The 20,482-nt window shown below is 38.8% G+C and overlaps 1 protein-coding gene across 2 annotated transcripts in view; it reads left to right on the top strand.

Annotated features, from left to right (window-relative positions):
• TNR (tenascin R) overlaps positions 1 to 20,482 on the top strand; it is a 290,179-nt gene that overhangs the window by 183,934 nt on the left and 85,763 nt on the right. For both annotated transcript variants that reach the window (XM_075833071.1, XM_075833070.1), the window contains exons 4-5: positions 16,890 to 17,165; positions 19,387 to 19,502. In XM_075833071.1, coding sequence (XP_075689186.1) covers positions 16,890 to 17,165; positions 19,387 to 19,502 — 392 coding nt within the window. The remainder of the gene's footprint in view (positions 1 to 16,889; positions 17,166 to 19,386; positions 19,503 to 20,482) is intronic.

Below are 20,482 nucleotides of genomic sequence, written 5' to 3'. Positions count from 1 at the left end.
GCGATAGGTTGGGGTCAATATTCCTGGTGCGTGCGCTGGCCATTTAAGGACAGTGGCGAGCGCGCGTGTGCACCCTACGGGCACAGAGCGGTGGAGAGAGCAGAGTGCGGGGGTATATCATCCGGACCCGGTGATTTCTCCATTTTAGTGTTTTCAAGGTGGCTGGGTTAATCAGATAACATTTAATGGAGAATTTACTTTATCCCTAATCATGTCATCTGACATTTTATTTTCCCGTATAAATACAGTAGAGAAAAAGGCGTTTAATCGGTTGGACTTTTCCTCCTCCTCCACCCTTATACCCAGATTATATTTGAGAGGGCCAACACTTTCGGTTTTCAGTTTCTGGGTTATTTCTACTTTCTTTGGCAATGAGTCTCTCTGTTTAAGTCTTTATTTGTCTTTTACACAACTTATTTTTTTTTCTCTAGAATTATTCAATCCTTCGTCACAACCAACTTGGTTTAGTAGTTTGAAAGTTTTCATTTTATCATTTATTGCCCCCCTTACTGTTTTATTTCATCTTGTTGCTTTTAATTGGCTAACAAGGTTTAGTGAGAAGTGGCAAACACTATTTCCATATAATGTGTGTAACCTTTTATCCCCCCATCTACATGTTGGAGTAGTTATCCACATTTTGGAAGGATCAGTCTTGGTGACAAATACTGCATATGAAACAAATGGATTGGAATGGGGGAAAGGAGGAACGAAGGATAAATACAGACTGGGGACCGCTTTATAACATTTTTGCTACTGTTCCATTGCTCCAAAATAAAAACACAGAAAAATTCAGAACCATGATAAAGTGTGATGTGGCACAAAGCAAACAACACTGCAGATAATATGTGGGTATCCCTCATGCTTCATATTGTGATCTAATTTGCAAACTTTTTATCTGGCAGATCCCCACTCACTTGAAAGACTTTACCATAAAGAATGGCAGGAGGGGCGCACGACATATCGCATGTCTCTATCTATCCCACAAACATTGTTGCAACAATATCAACTTTTAAAAAAAAAATCTGTATAATTTTCATAGTAAATTCAAAATTTTACATGCATGGGATTACATGATGATTATTTGAAGCTTAGGTAGTTAACAACCATCCCCAAATGCAGCAAATTGCAACCCCAGTTGCCAACTACATCTTATCCATGTGTCTTTCTCGTAAAAAAGTAAGATCGGTTTAAAATGGCCATGATCAGCGATGAGCTGTATCATCCAATTGCATTCTGACTGAAGGGGCTGGGGGGTACGAGTGGTTAACCCACAGTTAGAAGGTGGCCCACCTAGCTATTGATCGTGGCTGAGGTCATGGAAACATGCCCTAACAGTCATAAGGGGGGTAGAATTCTATCATGATCTAAGCGCAGGTTCAATAGAACTGCGGGAGTGGAGTGTAAGGGTGGAGTATACGGGCGACTGAAACAGTTGCTTTTGATGTGTGAAATGTGACATGTTAGTTCACCATTCTGAACTCAGCTTTATAGCCATATCTATAAAAATACCATATTTAATCAACTAAGCCGCATATAGTACAAAACAGTAAAAAAAAAACAACGAATTCTCTGATAGAATATGGTATCGCACTATAATAACTTGTGAATGACTCATCTTTCAGTAATGCCAGTATTTAGTTTAACTGAACGTAAAATCCCCAACAGTATGTTTGTTTTATTGCTAAGAGACAGTTTTTTAAGAAGTGATATTTCCACATAACCTCTGCTAATTTGGTTCATGCATTATTTATAAAATCTACATACGGTTCTGTATACAGACTGATGTGTTGATAAGACTCAAGGCAATTACTATATTATTTATTTCCACGATGACACGGAGCTTCTTTCACAGACAGTGTCTTTGTGTCACAAGTCAGTATTATGCTGTGATTTAGCTTGAAAATAAATCAAAAGTTTGATGACTCACCTTATAAAAAGTAAGATGTTCTTGAGTCCTTTTCTTCCGAGTTGCTAAATTTTCTGTTCAGACGTTTCTAAAGTTTCATATAGGTAACAACGATAATTAATGGTCCAACCGGTTAGCGATAATAAATAAATCTATGGTACTGAAAATGATCGGTTCAAACAGAATCTGCTCTACTGGTTGGCACACTTATCAGTCCCAATTCAAAATTCATTGCATTAATGGACCGAAAAACTTCCATTTTCACCATTAGTATCAATTGGAAATCAATTGGACGTTAATTGTAAAAAATGCATGACATACTCCACACTGATTGCTTTGATCTATTTATTGTCATTGACTTTCATGTCAAAAAACGGAATGGCACGACACTTTGGATGATGGACGTTGTTGTGATGTACAGCAAAATGTTGTAAATATTTTTCTCTCCATCCTGAACTAAGGAGAAGGCACCACGACAACATTTAGACGCTTGTGAGTGACGTTAAAATTGCAGCAATACTGACCTCAATGTTCTTCTATGAGAGAAAATGTCATGGACAACTTATGATTATCCCAAGAATGCCGTCTATGGTTGAATTCCTACGATTGTTTTGCAGAAGGAAACTGAGAAGTTTCACATGATTGGCAGCAATGTCGCAGTATGAGGCTCTGTTCACATCACGTTATTTGAACATGTTCGGCATATGCGCAAGGAAAGCTCCAGCCACATATGCCGAGCATAGCCATGATTCACCCAACGGAGGCTAAAAGAGTATCCTTTTGTCCTCCGTCAGGGTGGTATGCATCTGCATACCTTTTTTTTTACTGTAAAGCAAAGCACAGCAAACTATGCTTTCTTATACAGTGGGCCCCCGCGAAAGAACTTCTACATCCGATATAATTTGAATAGAGCATTATTGTGACTCATATGTAACCAAATGTCGCTGTGAAGCCTTAATTGGTTAAATTAATTAAATTACGTCCATTCCTGATCTCCATTACTCAGGGGCATAGTTATGGGGGGGGGCTGGCGGTGCATGTGCTATGGGTGAAATCACAAATCCACTGTCCCCCAGAGCAAGTTTTTCATGTTTTCGGCTGAGAGAGGGGCAATAAACTGAATATTTGCCCCAGGTAAAGGAATGTCTAACTGCGTCTGTGCCTTAGTTAAGGCTAAACTACTTTTTCTATAAGTTAAGTGATAACTAATAAGGTTTCCATTACAGGTTCCACTGGGGTTGCCCCATCGCTATCCCAGGCTTCAATTCTGTTTAGTTATACAGTGATAAATCAACTTGTATTACTGCGTAAGAAGGCAGATCTGCAATACAGTCGACAACCCCAGTGGGAGCTGTGATGGTAGACATATTGGGTGTCTGCCAACTTTCCCAGAAACAGATGTAACTGAGAAACTGCTGAATAGAAGAGGATAGCTCAATAACTTAAATTTGTTTGTAATCTTTAAAGGGGTTCTGCACTTTTAAAAATGTAACTCAATAGATATAACAAGACTACAATGACACTTTCTATTATTACACCCAGTTTTATTCGCTCCTTCTACTGACATTCTGACTGATGAAGCTATGGAAAAATACTAGACTTACGCTACTGCGCATGGACTTCCTGTCAAATGACCTGCACTCCAATGAATGCTCTTATAAGTGCAAGTCACATGACAGGAAGTCCATGCACAGTAGATTGTTAATGCTACCATGGCAACACCAGAGCAAGCAAAAGAGATAAAGAGAATAGAAAAAAAAGGAACAATATTAGAGTATAAAATACCTTTAAAGTGAATATTAATATATTATTATCAGGAAGTAGATACCTGATCATTTCTAATACATGGTATTATCCCCTTTTGTGTTTTTTAGTAGTTGGAGTGTTCAACTGTCTTAGGCCGGATTCACACTTGCGTGTTCGGTCCGTGATATACGGTCCGTATGTCGTCCGCATTTCCTGGACTGAACACACTACAGGGAGCCGGGCTACTAGCATCATAGTTATCTATGACGCTAGGTTTCACTGCCTCTCCGCAGAACTACTGTCCAGTACTGAAAACATGATTACAGTATGGGACAGTTTTCTCGCAACGAGGCAGGGACTCCTAGCATCATAGATAACTAGATCCAATCTGTGACATGTGGGATGAACATAAAAGCCATATTGAAAGCAAAGTTTTTTTAGTCACATGAAATCTCCAAATCGGATTAAGTGGTGTAGGATGATTGTGTGATGCCTCCTGCTCATCGACGTGCCTGTTATCACCACTTGCCACAAACTGAGAGGGACAGAATCCTTAAACTGAGAGACCTTGGTTTATTACTCTAGGCGCTACACGTCTAGGCCGAGATGTCAGCACTGTTCAACTTTGCGTGTATCGGAGGTTGGGAGAAAAACAATGAATGGGAATGACAGCAAGAGGTATGTGGAAGTGAACCTCTGCACGGACGGATCGTCTGATTGGAAGACTGGCCCATAGTGATCCATTCTGTACTGCAAGTGAAATTGGACGTCACATCCCAAGCCTAGGGCGGCAACCAGTGTCGACACAAACCTTCAGAATGTGTTTGCACACCATTGGACTACAAGCCAGATGTCCAGCTACAGATGTTTGATTAACCACACCGCTCTCAAAGGCTATCATGGTGCACAGCAAGATGGCAATAGAGGCTGAATTGAAGGTCTATCCTCTTCAGCGATGAGTCGCCGCTTTTGTCTTGGACGGAATGATAGCCGGAGATTGGTCTGGAGACCACGTGGCAACGTCATGAAGAGGGCTTCACAAGGGAACGTCACACTGGTCCTACGCCCGAGACTATGGTGTGGGGTGGCATAATGTACGGTAGCCGGACCCCTCTAGTCTTTATTTCAGGTACACTAACAGCTCGGCGTTACATTGATTTGGTCGTGGAACCAGTGGTACGGCCATTTCTCCAAAGTGTCCCAGAAGCCGTTTTTTAATAGGACAACGCCAGGCTGTATGTTTTCGTGCTACTATGATCAGCCTTCGTGTTACCATGGCCTGCAGCATCTCCGGACTTGTCTCCCATAGAGTACATCTGGGACATCATTTGTCAGCAGTTGCAAAAGGAGCTGCCAGCAGCCAATCTTGATGATTTGCGTTCCCAAGTGCATTCAGCGTGGCATAACATTCCTCAGACAACCATTAATAACCTCATTGATAGCATGCTAAGGTGTGTAAGTGAGAGTATTTCTGAGTGTGGGGCTCATACTTGATACTGAATAAATCAAGATGTGTGGAATATATGGTTTCCATTTTTTTATAATTTGCATATCATTAAAATGTCTATTAATTCTGTGATTTCCAAAATTCCAAAACGTTTTCTTCTTGGTGTTGCAATTTCAATGTTGAGGAGTGTGTATATATATATATATATATATATATATATACGTATCTCAATGACTGGTGCTTGTTCTCTTGAATCAACTGTTGCCCTCTACAGGCATGCTTCGATTGGATACAGTGGCGACTTGTCGAGTAGTGAAAAACAAGTATTCCTGTGTCTATTCTAACCAATTTCTATTGTACCCCAGCACCTACAGCATTATCATCATTGTAAATCCATTAATTGTGCGCCACCCCTAAATGGCGTCCTAGTCAAATTCTTACCGTGCCTACTCCTTGTTCCGATCCTGGTCTCAGGTTATCTCTTGTATATGTAAGATTTTATCAGAAGGGAAATGCTGAAGCTTTTGTCTCATTTATTAAAAAAAATTATTTAATTAAATATTAGTTTTGGTTGAATTTTCTCCTAATACATTTTTAATTTGCATTGCAAATAAGTGCATCTAATTGTAGAAAATTATTATTGCATAAACAGTCTGCTTTTGACGCTTAGGGACTAAAAATGTAACAAGACATGAAGAAAAGAGTGAAAACTGTAGCCATGGAAATATACATATAAGTTGCAGGGTTTATGAAGTTGCACTCGTTCCATGCACATAATTGGAATTAAGGCAGAGGCTTTTGAATCTGATATATCGCTTACATAGAGAATGTGTCTATGTTGATCAAAAACAATGTGACTGTTCTGAGGCTCAACAACAAAAACTGAATTTTAAGAACATTTTCCCCTAAAATAAACAAATAAAATAATAGGTTTTTGAGTTGTACTTTTTCAAAGCTCTTATAATATTAAATTCTTCTGCTGTTTTTGAGCTATCTTAGTGAAACATATGCTGGATTTCCAAAGGTGGCAACAACTAACGGCTGCCATCACACTACCCATTGGGGTAAACAAACAAACACAAAGATACAGCAGCACTCTGCATTTGCTAAGATCTATGCAAACATTGAATATATAGATTATTTTAGATTATTTTAAATTGCAATACTGCTATATTTACTGTTCTTTTAAATGTGAGGTTCTTAGCGCACATTTTGACCAAATTTTGTGAGCCTACCTGCCACGACAAGACAACTTCATAAAGGGGGTCCCTACACCAAACATTATACCTCTACAGTAGGAGACTCCACTCTCTCTTAGCCCAGGGTACGTAGAAAGCAGCTTTAGTCTTCTCTAATTAAAAACAGCTTTGGACAGATGCACTACTCCCATCTGAAGCACTACTCCCATGAGGTCTATGTGTTTTTAATGTTGTAGCAATTACTTTTTTTATTTTAAAATTTTCTCGGGGTGGCCATATTGGGCGCACACACACCCTTTCTGTATTAACTGTATAGACAGTGCAGTAGGATGTGTGAACTTTTATGGCAGCTGCAATAAATGGGAGTTAATTGACAGAGAAATATCATAGAGTTACATTTTCCAGGAAGTGATAAGTACAGCCCCTCCCCCACAGACCATGGAGTGACAGGGGAGATGTATACAAAACTTTATCTGTGTGTACAGTGGAAAAAGTAAGTATACTAAGACCTGTTTTTTCCTCTTTGGCGGGAACAAACCCCACAAGGCATTATTTATAACTGTCTATCAGTCTCTTACATGAACTGGAAGACATTTTTCGCACTCCTCCAAGGAAAAATTGTTCCACAATATTTGAGGGGTTTCTTGCATGCACAGTCTGTTTCAAATGCCTAAATAAATGAGTTAACCGATTGGTAATAATTAAATTGTTGTATATTGTATGACAAAAAAGATTCTAGAAATATTATGGGAAAAAAAAAGATAAGAAAAATGCCCCTAAACATCTTGATAGGATTTAGATTCGGGCTTTAACTTTTGAGAGCCTTCCATTTTAAAAATAGTAAACTTTACATGGATGGTCCTTACTTTTTCTCCAAAATGGGATGGAGTACTGCCCTCTTTTTAGAGATCAGGGAGTAACAGTGGAGCTGCATACAGAGCTTTATCTGTATGTATAGTGTTACTATCCTTTCTTACCTAGGTCTCTAGCAGTACAACAGAGTTGTCATCTGCCCTCTAACGATAATAAAATGACTCCGCTGACTCTACCCCAGTCTACACAGCAAATAGAAGCTAAAAAGTAAGCTGTAGAAAACCGTAAATGTCAGCCTATTATGTGTTTGCTATAGAGGCTTGTGTGAAAATTAGAATTCTTCAAACAGTCACAGTCTGACTATAAGACCCACTTATTTAGTTGGCAAATGTGCAAAAAGAGTCTAATGCTGGCCCTACATATGTGATAGCTGAAAGCTTGTTCAGCCAAGACTCCACCGTAAACATGCACTCTCCACTCAGGCCTACTTTTTTATGTGTATGGCCAGCTTAATAGTGTGAATGAGTTGTTTTGCTTTTTTTTCTTCTTTTCTTCCAATAAATCTTGGGTGCATCTTATCATCAAGAATATCTAATGGAAGGAGCAATATGGCAAATAAGCAAATTAGGTCTACCATAAACATTATTAGGTTAATTGATTTAGTGATTGTCCAAAGTTACAAACAACTAAATTATACCGACCTAATAGTCTACCAGTAAAATCTTATAGCTCTTTAGTTGTTTTGTGTTTTTGCACCTTGTCTAAGTAAATAACCTTCGGCTGCTTTACTTCACGTATTAAAGAGTGACAACAAAATACATTCTTATAAAAAACTTTGAAGCCCTTTGTTCCTATACAAGACACATAAGTAAACTATTGCTTTGATTTTTTTTCTGGCCATTTCCTCCTAGAAATGTCAGATGATGGACTAACAGCGCAGTTACTATATAAGGGAGTTGAACGGCCTATTTGTTGCAGCTTAATAAAATCTACATCTATTTCATAACCTCATAAAAGCAAAAATTTTGTTGCACGGTCTGTGGTCTCATAAATATTACACAGAGGAATGAATATAAACCAAACGCAAAGAGTTTGATAATGAACTTTTTGATTTGAAAGACTGCAGATCTCTCAATAATTAAAAAATAACATGTTTGCCTTTCTGATTGGGGACCGCAGTGGGGGCAAATACTGTGCCATGGATGCACGTTAACATTCACTAGCATAAAATTACCTTAAAGAGGCTCTGTCAGCAGATTATAAGTGCCCTGTGTCCTACATAATCTGATCGGCACTGTAATGTAGATAACAACAGTGTTTTTTATTTTGAAAAATTATCATTTTTGTAAAAGTTATGAGCAATTTTAGATTTATGCTAATTAGTTTCTTTATAGACAACTGGGCGTTTTTTTAAATCATTATTTTAAAAATGTTATTGCAATTTTCAACATACAAAAAGACACAGGTCCAAACAGGTAAGCATACATAATATTACATAACATATCATGATACATTTACCAATAAAGGAAAGGGGAAGGAAGGTAAGAAAAAAAAAAGGAAGAAGGGAGGGACATTGGTACAATATAAACATGACTTGTAATCCAAGTAATGAAGCACATTATGAAAACCAAAATCGCACAGAAGACATTTCAAACAAATTTGCGAAAAATCTTCCAAGGGTGCCAAACCTTACTGAAAAGTTTTCCGAGACTGAGAGTCCCAATGAGACAACTACTCGAATCTATAAATCTGATCAACCCGCGCAATCCAATAGTCGATAGAAGGAATAGAGTCTGAAAGCCAATGAAGTGGTACTAACAGTCGGGCAGCAACTATTAATAACTTAAATAAGGCAGAGGGGACAACCTGGACCGAGGAGGCCGGTATAGAGAGTAAGGTAATTTCCGGCGAAACAGGTAAGGAGCATTTGTAGATGGAATTACATAGTGTACAGATCTCCTCCCACCACTTTAACAACAAGCCACATTCCCACCAAATATGATAAAAAGTACCTCTTTCTGTCTTACAACGCCAACAGGTGTCAGAATGAGACGAGAAAAACAAACAGGTCTTATTCGGCGTCCTGTACCAACGGGATAAGATTTTGTAACTATTATCTTGTATTTTAATGCATCTAGACATTTTATGGGGGGCAATCAAAATCCTACAGATTTCAGCATCAGTGAGTTTTCTACCCAAATCCCGTTCCCATAAACCAATAAAATATGGAGGACGAGATGGAAGAGGTATAGAGATTTTCTTATAAATCAGAGAGATAAGCTTAAGTGGCATACGGCCTTGAGACACCAGAGTTTCGAACCAGGTAACCTCGCTATGGAAAGAGGTGGACTTGCAACACGACAATGTAGAAGATTTCACATAAGCAAAGAGCAGAAAGAGACTATCGGTAACAGATAAAGCAGACATAAGAGCAGAGTGGGAGATCAAACTATCATCATCGTCCAACAGTTGGGTCAAAGGAGTCCGAGAACAACTGACATTCAACGGAGCACTGTCACGCACAGCCTTAGGGGCCGCTCTAATAAGATCCAACTGGGCGTTTTTTAACTTTTGACCAAGTGGGCGTTGTAAAGAGAAGTGTAGGATGCTGACCAATCAGCATCATACACTTCTCTCCATTCATGTCCATTTGTACTCCGAACAGCGTGATCTCGCGAGATCACGCTATGCTGTCATATACACCCACATTAACTTTACTGAAGTGTCTTGAGAGTGAATAGACATTGCCTCCAGCCAGGAAGCCCCATAGCAAAAAAAAAATGCACCCTCCTATGATATTCCTAGCTGTCCATCTTGGTACAGGAAAACTCAGTGTTTATTTAGCCCCTTGGTCCCAACCTTATATGAAAGGAGAAAGCAGGACCCTCAGGTTAGTACCCCCCTTTTTTTTTTTTTTTTTTTAAGAAATAAAACAAGATCTCTACAAGGTGCCTTTAAAGGGACTGTATTCCATCAAAGCATTGGAATTCTGTGATCTATCTTCTGTAGTATGTATTGTGATCAACAGCACTTAAAATCACACCAATATTGTTTTTATACATTACCGTATTTGTCATAGAACAGTAGGTAACTCATGCAAACATTGACCTACCATGAATTGAAGAATATTTCAGTCTCTATGTTAAGTCATTCTTATGCCTGGCTTATAGAGATTTACTGATATTAGCTTCTGCCTGGAATTTCATGTGAGTACATTCTGGATGAATGTTTTCTTTAAAAAAGCCATGTTTTTTTATTCGGAACTTAACAACATTTGATGGAGCTACTTATTAAGCATTGACTCAGTGCATAAATTGGATACCCCTAGTGCTTTATCCAAAGGTAAATTAACAATTAGACTGTAAATTTTCTATTCATAATTTATACATTCACGCAATATAAACAACATTGTTCTAATACATGATCATTTTTGATATATACATTTGCAAATTTATTACTTGGCTTGCATTCCAAATGGCTCTCCTTGAATTTTACATGTTTTTTAAAAGCAAAAAAACTGAAACAATATCAACAATAAAATATTAAATGTTGGTTCTTGATACAAAGATGTATGAGGGTATGTTCACACGCAGTGACCAAAAACATCTGAAAATACAGAGCTGTTTTCAGGCAAAAACAGCTCCTGATTTTCAGACGTTTTTGTAGCAACTCGCGTTTTTTGCGGTGTATTTTACGGACGTTATTGGAGCTGTTTTTCAATGGAGTCAAAGAAAAGCGGCTCCAAAATCGTCACAAGAAGTGACATGCACTTCTTTTTTGTGGGCGTCTTTTTACGCGCCTTATTTTAACAGCGACGCGTAAAATTACAACTCGTGGGAACAGAACATCGTAAAACCCATTGCAAGCAATGGGCAGATGTTTGTAGGCGTATTAGGGATGTATTTTCAGGCGTAATTCGAGGCGTAAAACGCCCGAATTACGTCTGAAAACAGTGCGTGTTAACATACCCTTACTGTACCTCGAGACAGGTTTTTTGTCACAAGAAAGTATTCGGTCCTCTATAAATTATTGCGTTGCTTAGGCTTGACCGTAAGCACTACCAGAAAGATGGCTACTATTAAGATCTTTTGGGGGGTGGGGATGAAGCAACAGTATGGAGATCAAATACCTAACATTGAAAGCTAAATTTTATGCAACCTGACATCAATATGAGATTTTACCCATACAACTGTCTATGTTTGAAAGCAAATAGGCTTATAAATCTGACTGACACATTGCCTTAAAATTAGTCATGGGATTCACACGCGCAAAGCAGGACAGGAAAAGGTTGGGGCTCCCGGTAGAGAGTGGGTATCAAACTTGAAAGCTATGCAATTGTCCACGGTATTTTGCCTGAGTTTTACAGCTAAAAGACTTTGGTACTGGGATTTTAAAGCAATCTTTGAGAAAATTGACAGAAGCAGTCATTTCTATCCTTCCCTCTGATCATCAAAGAATGGAAACACTTTGCCTCAGTTTTCACGCAGTGCTTCATTCTTCAGTCAGAGATGGTTTAAAAGGAAAGGTTGAAGCATTCACTTGTTAGAACGATCAGGGGTTTTTAGCTTGTGTCCTACGGCCTCCAAACCAACAATGCAAATGTGGATGCTATGCTCAGGGCATCACACGGTGACATCAACCCAAGCAGGTGAATCTGTTAGAGCATAGATATTCTGTCCGAATGACATATTGTAGGGTTAACACTTTACTTCTGTGCTATCATAGATGATATAATCATCATATAATTGTTCAGGAAGCCCCATAGCAAAAAAAATGCACCCTCCCATGATATTCCTAGCTGTCCATTTTGGTACAGGAAAACTCAGTGCTTATTTAGCCCCTTGTTCCCAACCTTGTATGAAAGGAGGGTGGCAGGACCCTCAGGTTAGTACCCCATTTTTTTTTAAATTGCAAATGAAGATGGTTAAGCCAACCTGATCTTGGGTTATACTGCTCTTGAGTATCATACCAGTGCAGACATTTCCTCCATGATGCATAAATTCTTCTGCATATTAGGCCAGGTTTACATCACGTTTTTGCCCTACAATTAGCGTGTATGTTTGGAAAGCTCTTTATGTACACGCTAAACATGTCCATAGGGCTCCAATAGCCCGACGGAGTCCAAAAGATTGTCCTTTTGGCCTCCGTCGGGCTGGTATACGTTGGTATACCTTTTTTTTGGGGTTGGAATAACATAGTATACTACGCTATTCCATCCTGGGCGATCCCGCCCCCAAATTTTTTTTTCCGTGTGGTATACTTTTTTTTTAAAATGGGAGCCTATGGCGTAATGGATGCCACTGTATGGCATCCGTTACAGGTATACATTAAACGTATACCTTGGGGAGCTTTCCTAGGGCAGGAGTCCCCGGAAAGAGCATCAGTTAGCACTTGGCCTGGGGATTCCGGCCCTGGAGAAGCCGGTGACATCCCTGTCCATGTATGGACAGTGATGTCAGGGACTTTCAACCAGGATCAAGATTGGCAGTAAATACATATCCTCGAGGATTAAAGGGGTTGTAGAAGATCAGAAAAAGATGGCTGCTTTCTTCCAGAAACAGTGTCATACCGGTCTATGGGTTATGCATGGTATTGCAGCACAATTACATTGAAGTTAATGTGCTGAGCTGCAATACCACACACAACCTGTCGACAGGTGTGGCACTGTTTTTGGAAGAAAGCAACCATGTTTCTCTAATCATGGACAACCCTCCGAATATCGTAGATCATTTTTGCACATAATTATTTTCTCCACTATACTCTACCCACTGCAACTAACATTTTTTCCAGGAATACACATTGGCAGCCTATTCTTAGAAACTCAGTAAATCACATGAGCCGCTGAGAATGATCCACCTTTAGGCTGGGTTCACACAACCTATTTTCAGACGTAAACGAGGGGTATTATGCCTCGTTTTACGTCGGAAAATAGGGCTACAATACGTCGGCAAACATCTGCCCATTCATTTGAATGGGTTTGCCGACGTACTGTGCAGACGACCTGTCATTTACGCGTCGACGTTTGACAGCTGTCAAACGACGACGCGTAAAATTACTGCCTCGGCAAAGAAGTGCAGGACACTTCTTTGCAACGTAATTTGAGCCGTTCTTCATTGAAGTCAATGAAGAGCAGCTCAAGATTTACGAGCGTCAAAGACTCCTCGCATAATGCGAGGAGGAGCTTTTACATCTGAAACGAGGCAGCTGTTTTCTCCTGAAAACAGTCTGTCTTTTCAGACGTAAAAGACAGTTCCCGTGTGCACATACCCTTAGTTTGACATTCAGAGCATATTTGCCCAGATCATTATGGGCCAACAATACATTTATTTTTGTATGTCACTTTTAAATTAGCTGCTACCGTATAAATTATCAGGATCTCGTAAAACCTTTATCAAAGTTAGAAACATCTGCAAAAACACCTTCAAACAGCAACAGTCTAAATGAAATTGTCCCGTGTCAGTGCAGACTAAGGGGCAAAAGATTGTGTCCAGAGTCGGAATAAGCTCTTTTAGTGCCCAAGGTGAGTGTTTCAGAATGAGCCCATACTTTTAGTAAAGCATTGTAGCGGTCAGATGGACAATTACTCATTTAATTGCCCCTTCCATTTCCACCCACCTTTCTGTTTATATTTATAATACATACTTCCCATTTCCCTCCCCCCATATCCTCCATCAGCGCTCCAAATAAATTGAACAAAATAATGTATAGTAAAGGCATTGGTTTTTTTAATTTGTAAATTATGCACAATTTCCCCAGACTTTTTAAAATATATCCAAGCATCTAGTGTTTCTTAAAACTATGGACTCATATAAAGCCAAATTTGATCTCATTAACCATGTTACAAGTACTTGAATCATAATGAGACCAATAAACGCTGTATGCAAAAGGATGGGTCCTTATATATAAAGTCTTGGTGTACCTAATGGTATTGTACAACGTTAACAATGTATAAAGGGTTTCATGGCTCATTGACTAGATCAGGTTATAAGACGGCTGTGTAAATATGCTGATAAACATTAGAAGTTCGTCTGCAGATCCCACCAATTTTATTAAAATTTGCCAAATGTTTCTTGTCTATGGGAGCTCTCAGAAAACATACATTGGACAGGTTGGATCTCAACTGCCCACAAGTGATAAGCCTGTTATCTCCGTGCACTCCATTATAAAAATAACCCTGTACATTTGACGGATACATGGCTGCTAGCTGTCAGCTGAGCATCTATCTAATTGATAGTTTGGCTGACAGCTATATTATGGAGCTATTGACCAAGATGGAAGAGTTAGTGCAAGCGAGTCAGTGTAAGGCACCAAGGACTCTAAAGGTCACAAAAATATTGTCCTTTCTTATTTTTTAGGTGTTTTGGTGCTAAGGTAGCAATTTGTTCAAGCAAATACAATGACGTATATTTGATTCCATAATGACTCAGAGTCCCATTGACTGAGTCCCATAGAGTCAGATGCATTCAAATGCTTGTCCCATCAGGGCAAACCCTGTCCATATGCCCTATTAGGGTGTCTCTGGAGGACCCTGTACGTCCTTGCATTACATAGGTAGCCATTTATTTGAACGTCTGACATGTAATGCTACAATTCCGCTACAGTGGCCACTGCAGAGGGAATGTGTGGCTGGCCGCAGCTTTTCCCATATAACAGCTGATACCTGAAGAGAAGCTGGCAGCCTTTTTAAAAAGTGGTTATCTTTAAGAGACAACCCCTTTAATGATAAAGTGTAGGGTCTGCAAAACCAAACCAAAAAATTCTTAACTATGGTTCATAGTATGGTCCCATGACCAATATTTTCCAGAACACTCTCAGTCTGCCCCAAGGTTGTAAGGTATCATATTATTTGTAGAAGAAGTGTTTTACAATGAATTTATTTACAATTAGTCCTTTATACATCACTACATTATTATACTGTCCTGGTCCTGGCGTTTGCACTATTCTGGATGAGTTGATCTTGCTTGGACTTGTAGAATATAGAGAGTTAACAGTAACTAGATTTGAGGCCTGGACGAAGCAGGGAAGGGTCTCGGACCATACATGACGGACGTGACTTTGGCATTCAGGGCGGGCCAGTTTTCAGCGGTGGGCGGTCATAAGAAAAGGACTTCCGGATTATTACCATAAAAGGCGCAAAATGTTTGCAGAACATTATTTACGGTCGGAGAAGGAGTTTAGGAGAAGGCATAACGCCAATTAACTTTTTACAGCAGCGGCCGAGGGGTGAGGAGAGTTCAATAGGTGAAATGCTGGTTACAGGTTCCGTTTAAAGAGGTTGAACGGTTTCAGAAAATGAATGTTCTCTTTTGTATAATTAAAAGTTATACAATTTTCTAATATACTTTCTGTATTAATACCTCACGGTTTTCAGGATCACTAGGGGAAAAAATTCCTCCCCGACTCCAAATAAGCCAATCAGCATCAATCATTTTAATTGTCTTAATAATATCTTAAAGGGATTGTCTAGTTTCACCACATAATTTTTTTGTATAATTAAAAGTTAAACACTTTTGCAATATACTTTCTTTATTAATTTCTTATGCTTTTTAAGATCTCTACTTGTTTTTATTCAGTAGGAACATTCATTGTTTACTTCCAGTGGATAAAATTCTGTCCATGGTCATGTGATGGACACACAGGTGCACAGCTCGTTATAGTGACAGTATGTGTATCAGAGCTGTATAATCCAACTATCCTGGCATCTGTGTGTCTATCACATGACCCTGGACACAATTTTATCCACTGCAAGTAATCATTGAATGTTCCTGCTGAATAAAAACAAGCAGAGATCTTAAAAAGCATAAAAAGTTTATAAAGAAAGTATATTGCAAAAGTGTTTAACTTTTACTTATACAAAAAAAATAATGTGGTGAAACTAGACAATCCCTTTAAGATATTATTAAGACAATTAAAATGATTGATGCTGATTGGCTTATTTGGAGTCGGGGAGGAATTTTTTTCACCTAGTGAGGCAAATGGCATCTGCCTCATGGGGGTTTTTGCCTTCCTCTGGATTAACATGGTAAGGTTTTAGCTTGGACTTGATGGACCTGTGTCTTTTTTTCAACCTTATCAATTATGTAACTATGCAACTATGTAATATATTAATAACCTACAACATTGTATATACATTTGCTGTCCTAGTTATTCCCACAAGCCATTATTAGAAACAATAAAGCCATAATAATGTCTGTCAATGGCAGCTAGCCTGCTTATTGATGGTTTCCAGGTAGCAACACAATTGTGGATTACTGATGGTATGTTTTACAGTTGTGTGTTAGTTATGGTACATGTTAGGCTTCGTTCACATATCCGTTCGGGCTCTATTCGGACGTTCCCGTCGGAAGTTTCTGTCAGAATAGAGCCCTGACTGACACAAACGGAAGTCGACTATGCTATTGATTCCGTCAAAACGACGAAACCCTTGCACAACTGAGACAAACGGAAACCATTGGCACCGGACCCGTCATTATTGAAATCAATGGTGATGGAAACAGAAACCTATGGTTTCCGTTTGTGCCAGTCAGGGCTCTATTCTGACAGAAACCTCAGACGGAGCGTCAGTATAGAGCCCGAACGGATATGTGAACGAAGCCTTAGTTCAAATGTTTCAATTTGTTTCCCCAATCTACCCATTATAAATTCCCAATATAGTCATTTATAAAGAGAAACTGCTTGTACTATATATCCTTATATTGTCATATAATAGTACTTCTTTATGAAAAGACATTATGGTTGACCAAAACCTGACATATTACTCTTATTTATCTCCTGCTAGTGGCCCCACCCGTGGATTTCAGTATAACAGCCGTGGGAGACCACTGGATAGATCTGGTATGGGCAGGAACCTCTGCTGTGACAGAGTATGTCATCTCATATCAGCCAGCAGTGCCAGGAGAGTGGGGACCCCAACAGAGGCTGCAGCAGAGGGTACCAGGAGATTGGAGTGCTGTGACCATAAGAGAATTGGAGCCAGGAACCACATACAATATCAGCGTATGCTCTGTCATCAGTGACGTCACCAGCGAGCCAGCCAGTATCACCACGTCCACACGTGAGTATCAGCCTGTACATTTATTATATATATCAATCATTTGTAATGAGTGAAATTATGAGGAATATTAGAGGTCACTTCAAAGTTAAACAAAAACATCTCTCTCTAACTTTTATTTTCGTTTATATCTACAATAGAAGGTGCAATAGCCCATATTTCATATACAACAATAATTACGCACTTTAAGGGCTTTTCACGTTAACAATATTTATCACCTATTTACATCATGAATATCTGATCAGTAGGGGTCCGACTGCTGGATCCCCCACCGATCATGAGAACAGGCTTACCTTGCCGTTCTTGGGAGCCCCATAGGAATCGAGCAGTAGTGCACATGCTCACCTTCATTTCTATGGGGCTGCCGAATGGCAAAGTAAGCCCCCTTTAGTGATCGGTGGGAGTCCAAGCGGTCAGATCCCCACCGATTAGATATTTATCCCATAGTCTGTGGATAGGTGATAAATAATGATTATGGGAAAACACTTTTAAGTATATTTCATCGATTATTGCATTTTCACTTAAAATGTAAAGAAGACAAAAATTGTTGTCATTTTAAAGCGTATTATGTTTTGTGTAATCTAACAGAGAAATTTATTATTAACTCGTGGGACAACCCTTTTAACAGTCAATTGGATCAGTCATGCATTTTTAATATCCAATGTCTTGCTGCTGCCATGATCAGAGCTAAAGTGAAGCTCCACCTTTGATTAACAAAAGTCCTAAAGTAAAGAAATGTATAACTAGTAACTTTGTAATAAAATTTCATTCATTTTTGCTATTTTTTTTTCTTCAGTTTTTATTTTGTACAGTATATAAACGCTGCTGTTGTCCCCTTGTGATCTTTTTAAGGCCCTGTTTTTATACTAATTATGGCTGCAGGGGGTATTAACATGTCAATAAGACAATCTGACCCACATGCCATTTACCACGGGGCACAATTACACAGAGAACTAAATAGAGAAACAAAATAAGAATGACAAATCTATTAACAGCAGCTTGTTGATGGTTTCCAGTTAGCAACCAATTTTGTTTTTCTACATTGCATAGCATAAAACAATAATTAAAAACATCAAAACATTTTTATAAAAACTAAATTACATAACGGTGCTAGATTTTATAATTTCTGATTGTATAGTCTATGTTAAGTAAAGATGGAGTCTCACTATAAGTTCTAACTATATTTTTTAAAGTTATTCTCCAAAACAAATTTTATACCATGAACTGAGAACATTGATGTTATCGATGCATAACTAGAATATACTAATTATCCAGCTGTCTACCATTATTTTTTATATGATGGTCTTAAAGGGTAATTAAACAGTTAGAAAACTTCTGACATGTCATAGTCATGTCAGAAGTTTTAAACGATGGGGCTCCGAGAACTAAGACCTCCACCGATCTCTAAAACGAAGTGGCAGAACCACTCTGGTGAGCGCTGAGCCGCTTGGTTTCTGATCAGCTTTTCTTGGAAAGCCGATGTAACGGTATATGGCCTCAATAGAAAGTCTATGAGCCCGACCACTGTTACATCGGCTTTCCAAGAAAAGCAGATCAAAAACTAAGTGGCTCAGCGCTCACCCGAGCCCTTCTATCGCTCCGTTTTAGCTATCGGTGGGGGTCTTTGTGCTCAGACATCCACTGAGCAAAACTTCTGACATGTCACTACGACATGTAAGAAGTTTTCTGAAAGTTTAGTTACCCTTTAAGGGTATGTTCAAAGTAAAAAAACGGCTGAAAATGAAGGAGCTGATTTTCAGCCGTTTTTGTAACCGAAAATATATTTTTAAAGGTTCTTTTGGAGCTGTTTTTACATTGAAAAAATAGCTCCAAAAATGGCTCAAGAAGTAAAATGCTCCTTCTTTTTACAGGGCGTTGTTTTACGTGCCGTTTTTTAAAACAGCATCGTAAAAAAAAGCCCCGTCTGAACATAGCCAAGATCTTCCCATTGATTTCAATGGCCAGATGTTTGTAAGCGTTCAGCTGCCATTTTTTCAGGCGTATTTCGGGGCATTTACGCCTTAAAACTCTGCGTGTGAACATACCCTAAAGGTTTTGTGCACTGTGATGTCCTATTCTATACATTTTAATTAAATATTATATATATGCACAAACATATATATATATATATATACATATATATATATATATATATATATATATATATATATATATATATATATATATATATATATATATCATACACTACCACATTTCTTTCCAGATATATCACCACCTAGAGGGCTGCAATTTAAAAATGTGACACAGACCTCTGTGGAGGTGCAGTGGGAACCACCTCAGTTTCCTATTGACGGCTGGGAAATTAGTTTCACTCCTAAGGTGCGTTAACAATTATCTTTACATAATCCATCCTATGTGTGCATAAGTTTGTTGTTTTTAACTCCTTGGTGTTCGCTAGCTGTAACCAATGATAGCACTAACTAGAATTTCCAGTTATAAGTACGCCCGTATTTGGACTCATCCATGTAGGTTATCTGCTCCACGTAGAAGTAAATAACTAAAATTAACTTAATAATAATTGAAAAGCAGAGCTGTAAACTGCTGTGCAATGGCAGTATACTGTACACATAAGCAACAATGTATTGTAACAAATACCCTAAAACAAGGTAGATGCAAAATATGATGTAGGTAAAGAGGATACAGAAGAAGAAAAGGAAAATGGAGGGAATGTCCCCTTGCTGCAAACTCCCTTGGTTCTGGATTTCAGGACCGTTATCAAACCATTAAGCGTATTTATCATTATAATGTTCTCTGCATAAATTTGCAGCACATTTGAAAGCAGAACACAATAGGCTCTTACATAGAAAAAAAACCTCCAGTTTTAATTGACCCGGTGCCTGCCTCCTGTCCTGCGTCGATATGGAGGCAAAGGCCCAGTTAGGCATTCCTAAGGCATTCCTTATAGCAAAGATATATTTTGCGGCCTTAGCCCTGTATCTAAATATGCTGATAAAAGAGGACCTGTCACCATTCCTGACTGTCTGTTTTAGTAAACAGTCCTTTTCCTCATGAAATAACAATTCTGGAACATCTTTTCTTAGAACTCTATGTTGTGCCGTTTCTTTGTTATTCCTCCGACAAATTTTGTGAATAAATTGACAACTGGGTGTTACGAGTTGGGGATGTGTCCTTACACAGTCTGAGACTGTCCAATAAGCACTGACAGAGTGAGACTGGGTAGGGACACACCTCTTTGACAAGGGGAATGTTAACACCCAGTTGTCAATTTATTCAGAAACTTCTAGAGAGAATAACAGAACGACACAACGTAGAGCTCTGAGAAAAGATGCTCCAGAATT

Source organism: Rhinoderma darwinii, chromosome 7 (genome assembly GCF_050947455.1).
Source record: "Rhinoderma darwinii isolate aRhiDar2 chromosome 7, aRhiDar2.hap1, whole genome shotgun sequence".
In the NCBI taxonomy this organism is placed as follows: domain Eukaryota; kingdom Metazoa; phylum Chordata; class Amphibia; order Anura; family Rhinodermatidae; genus Rhinoderma; species Rhinoderma darwinii.
The sequence above is the reverse complement of the archived record's forward strand: the minus strand, read 5'-3'. Positions and strand labels throughout refer to the sequence as shown.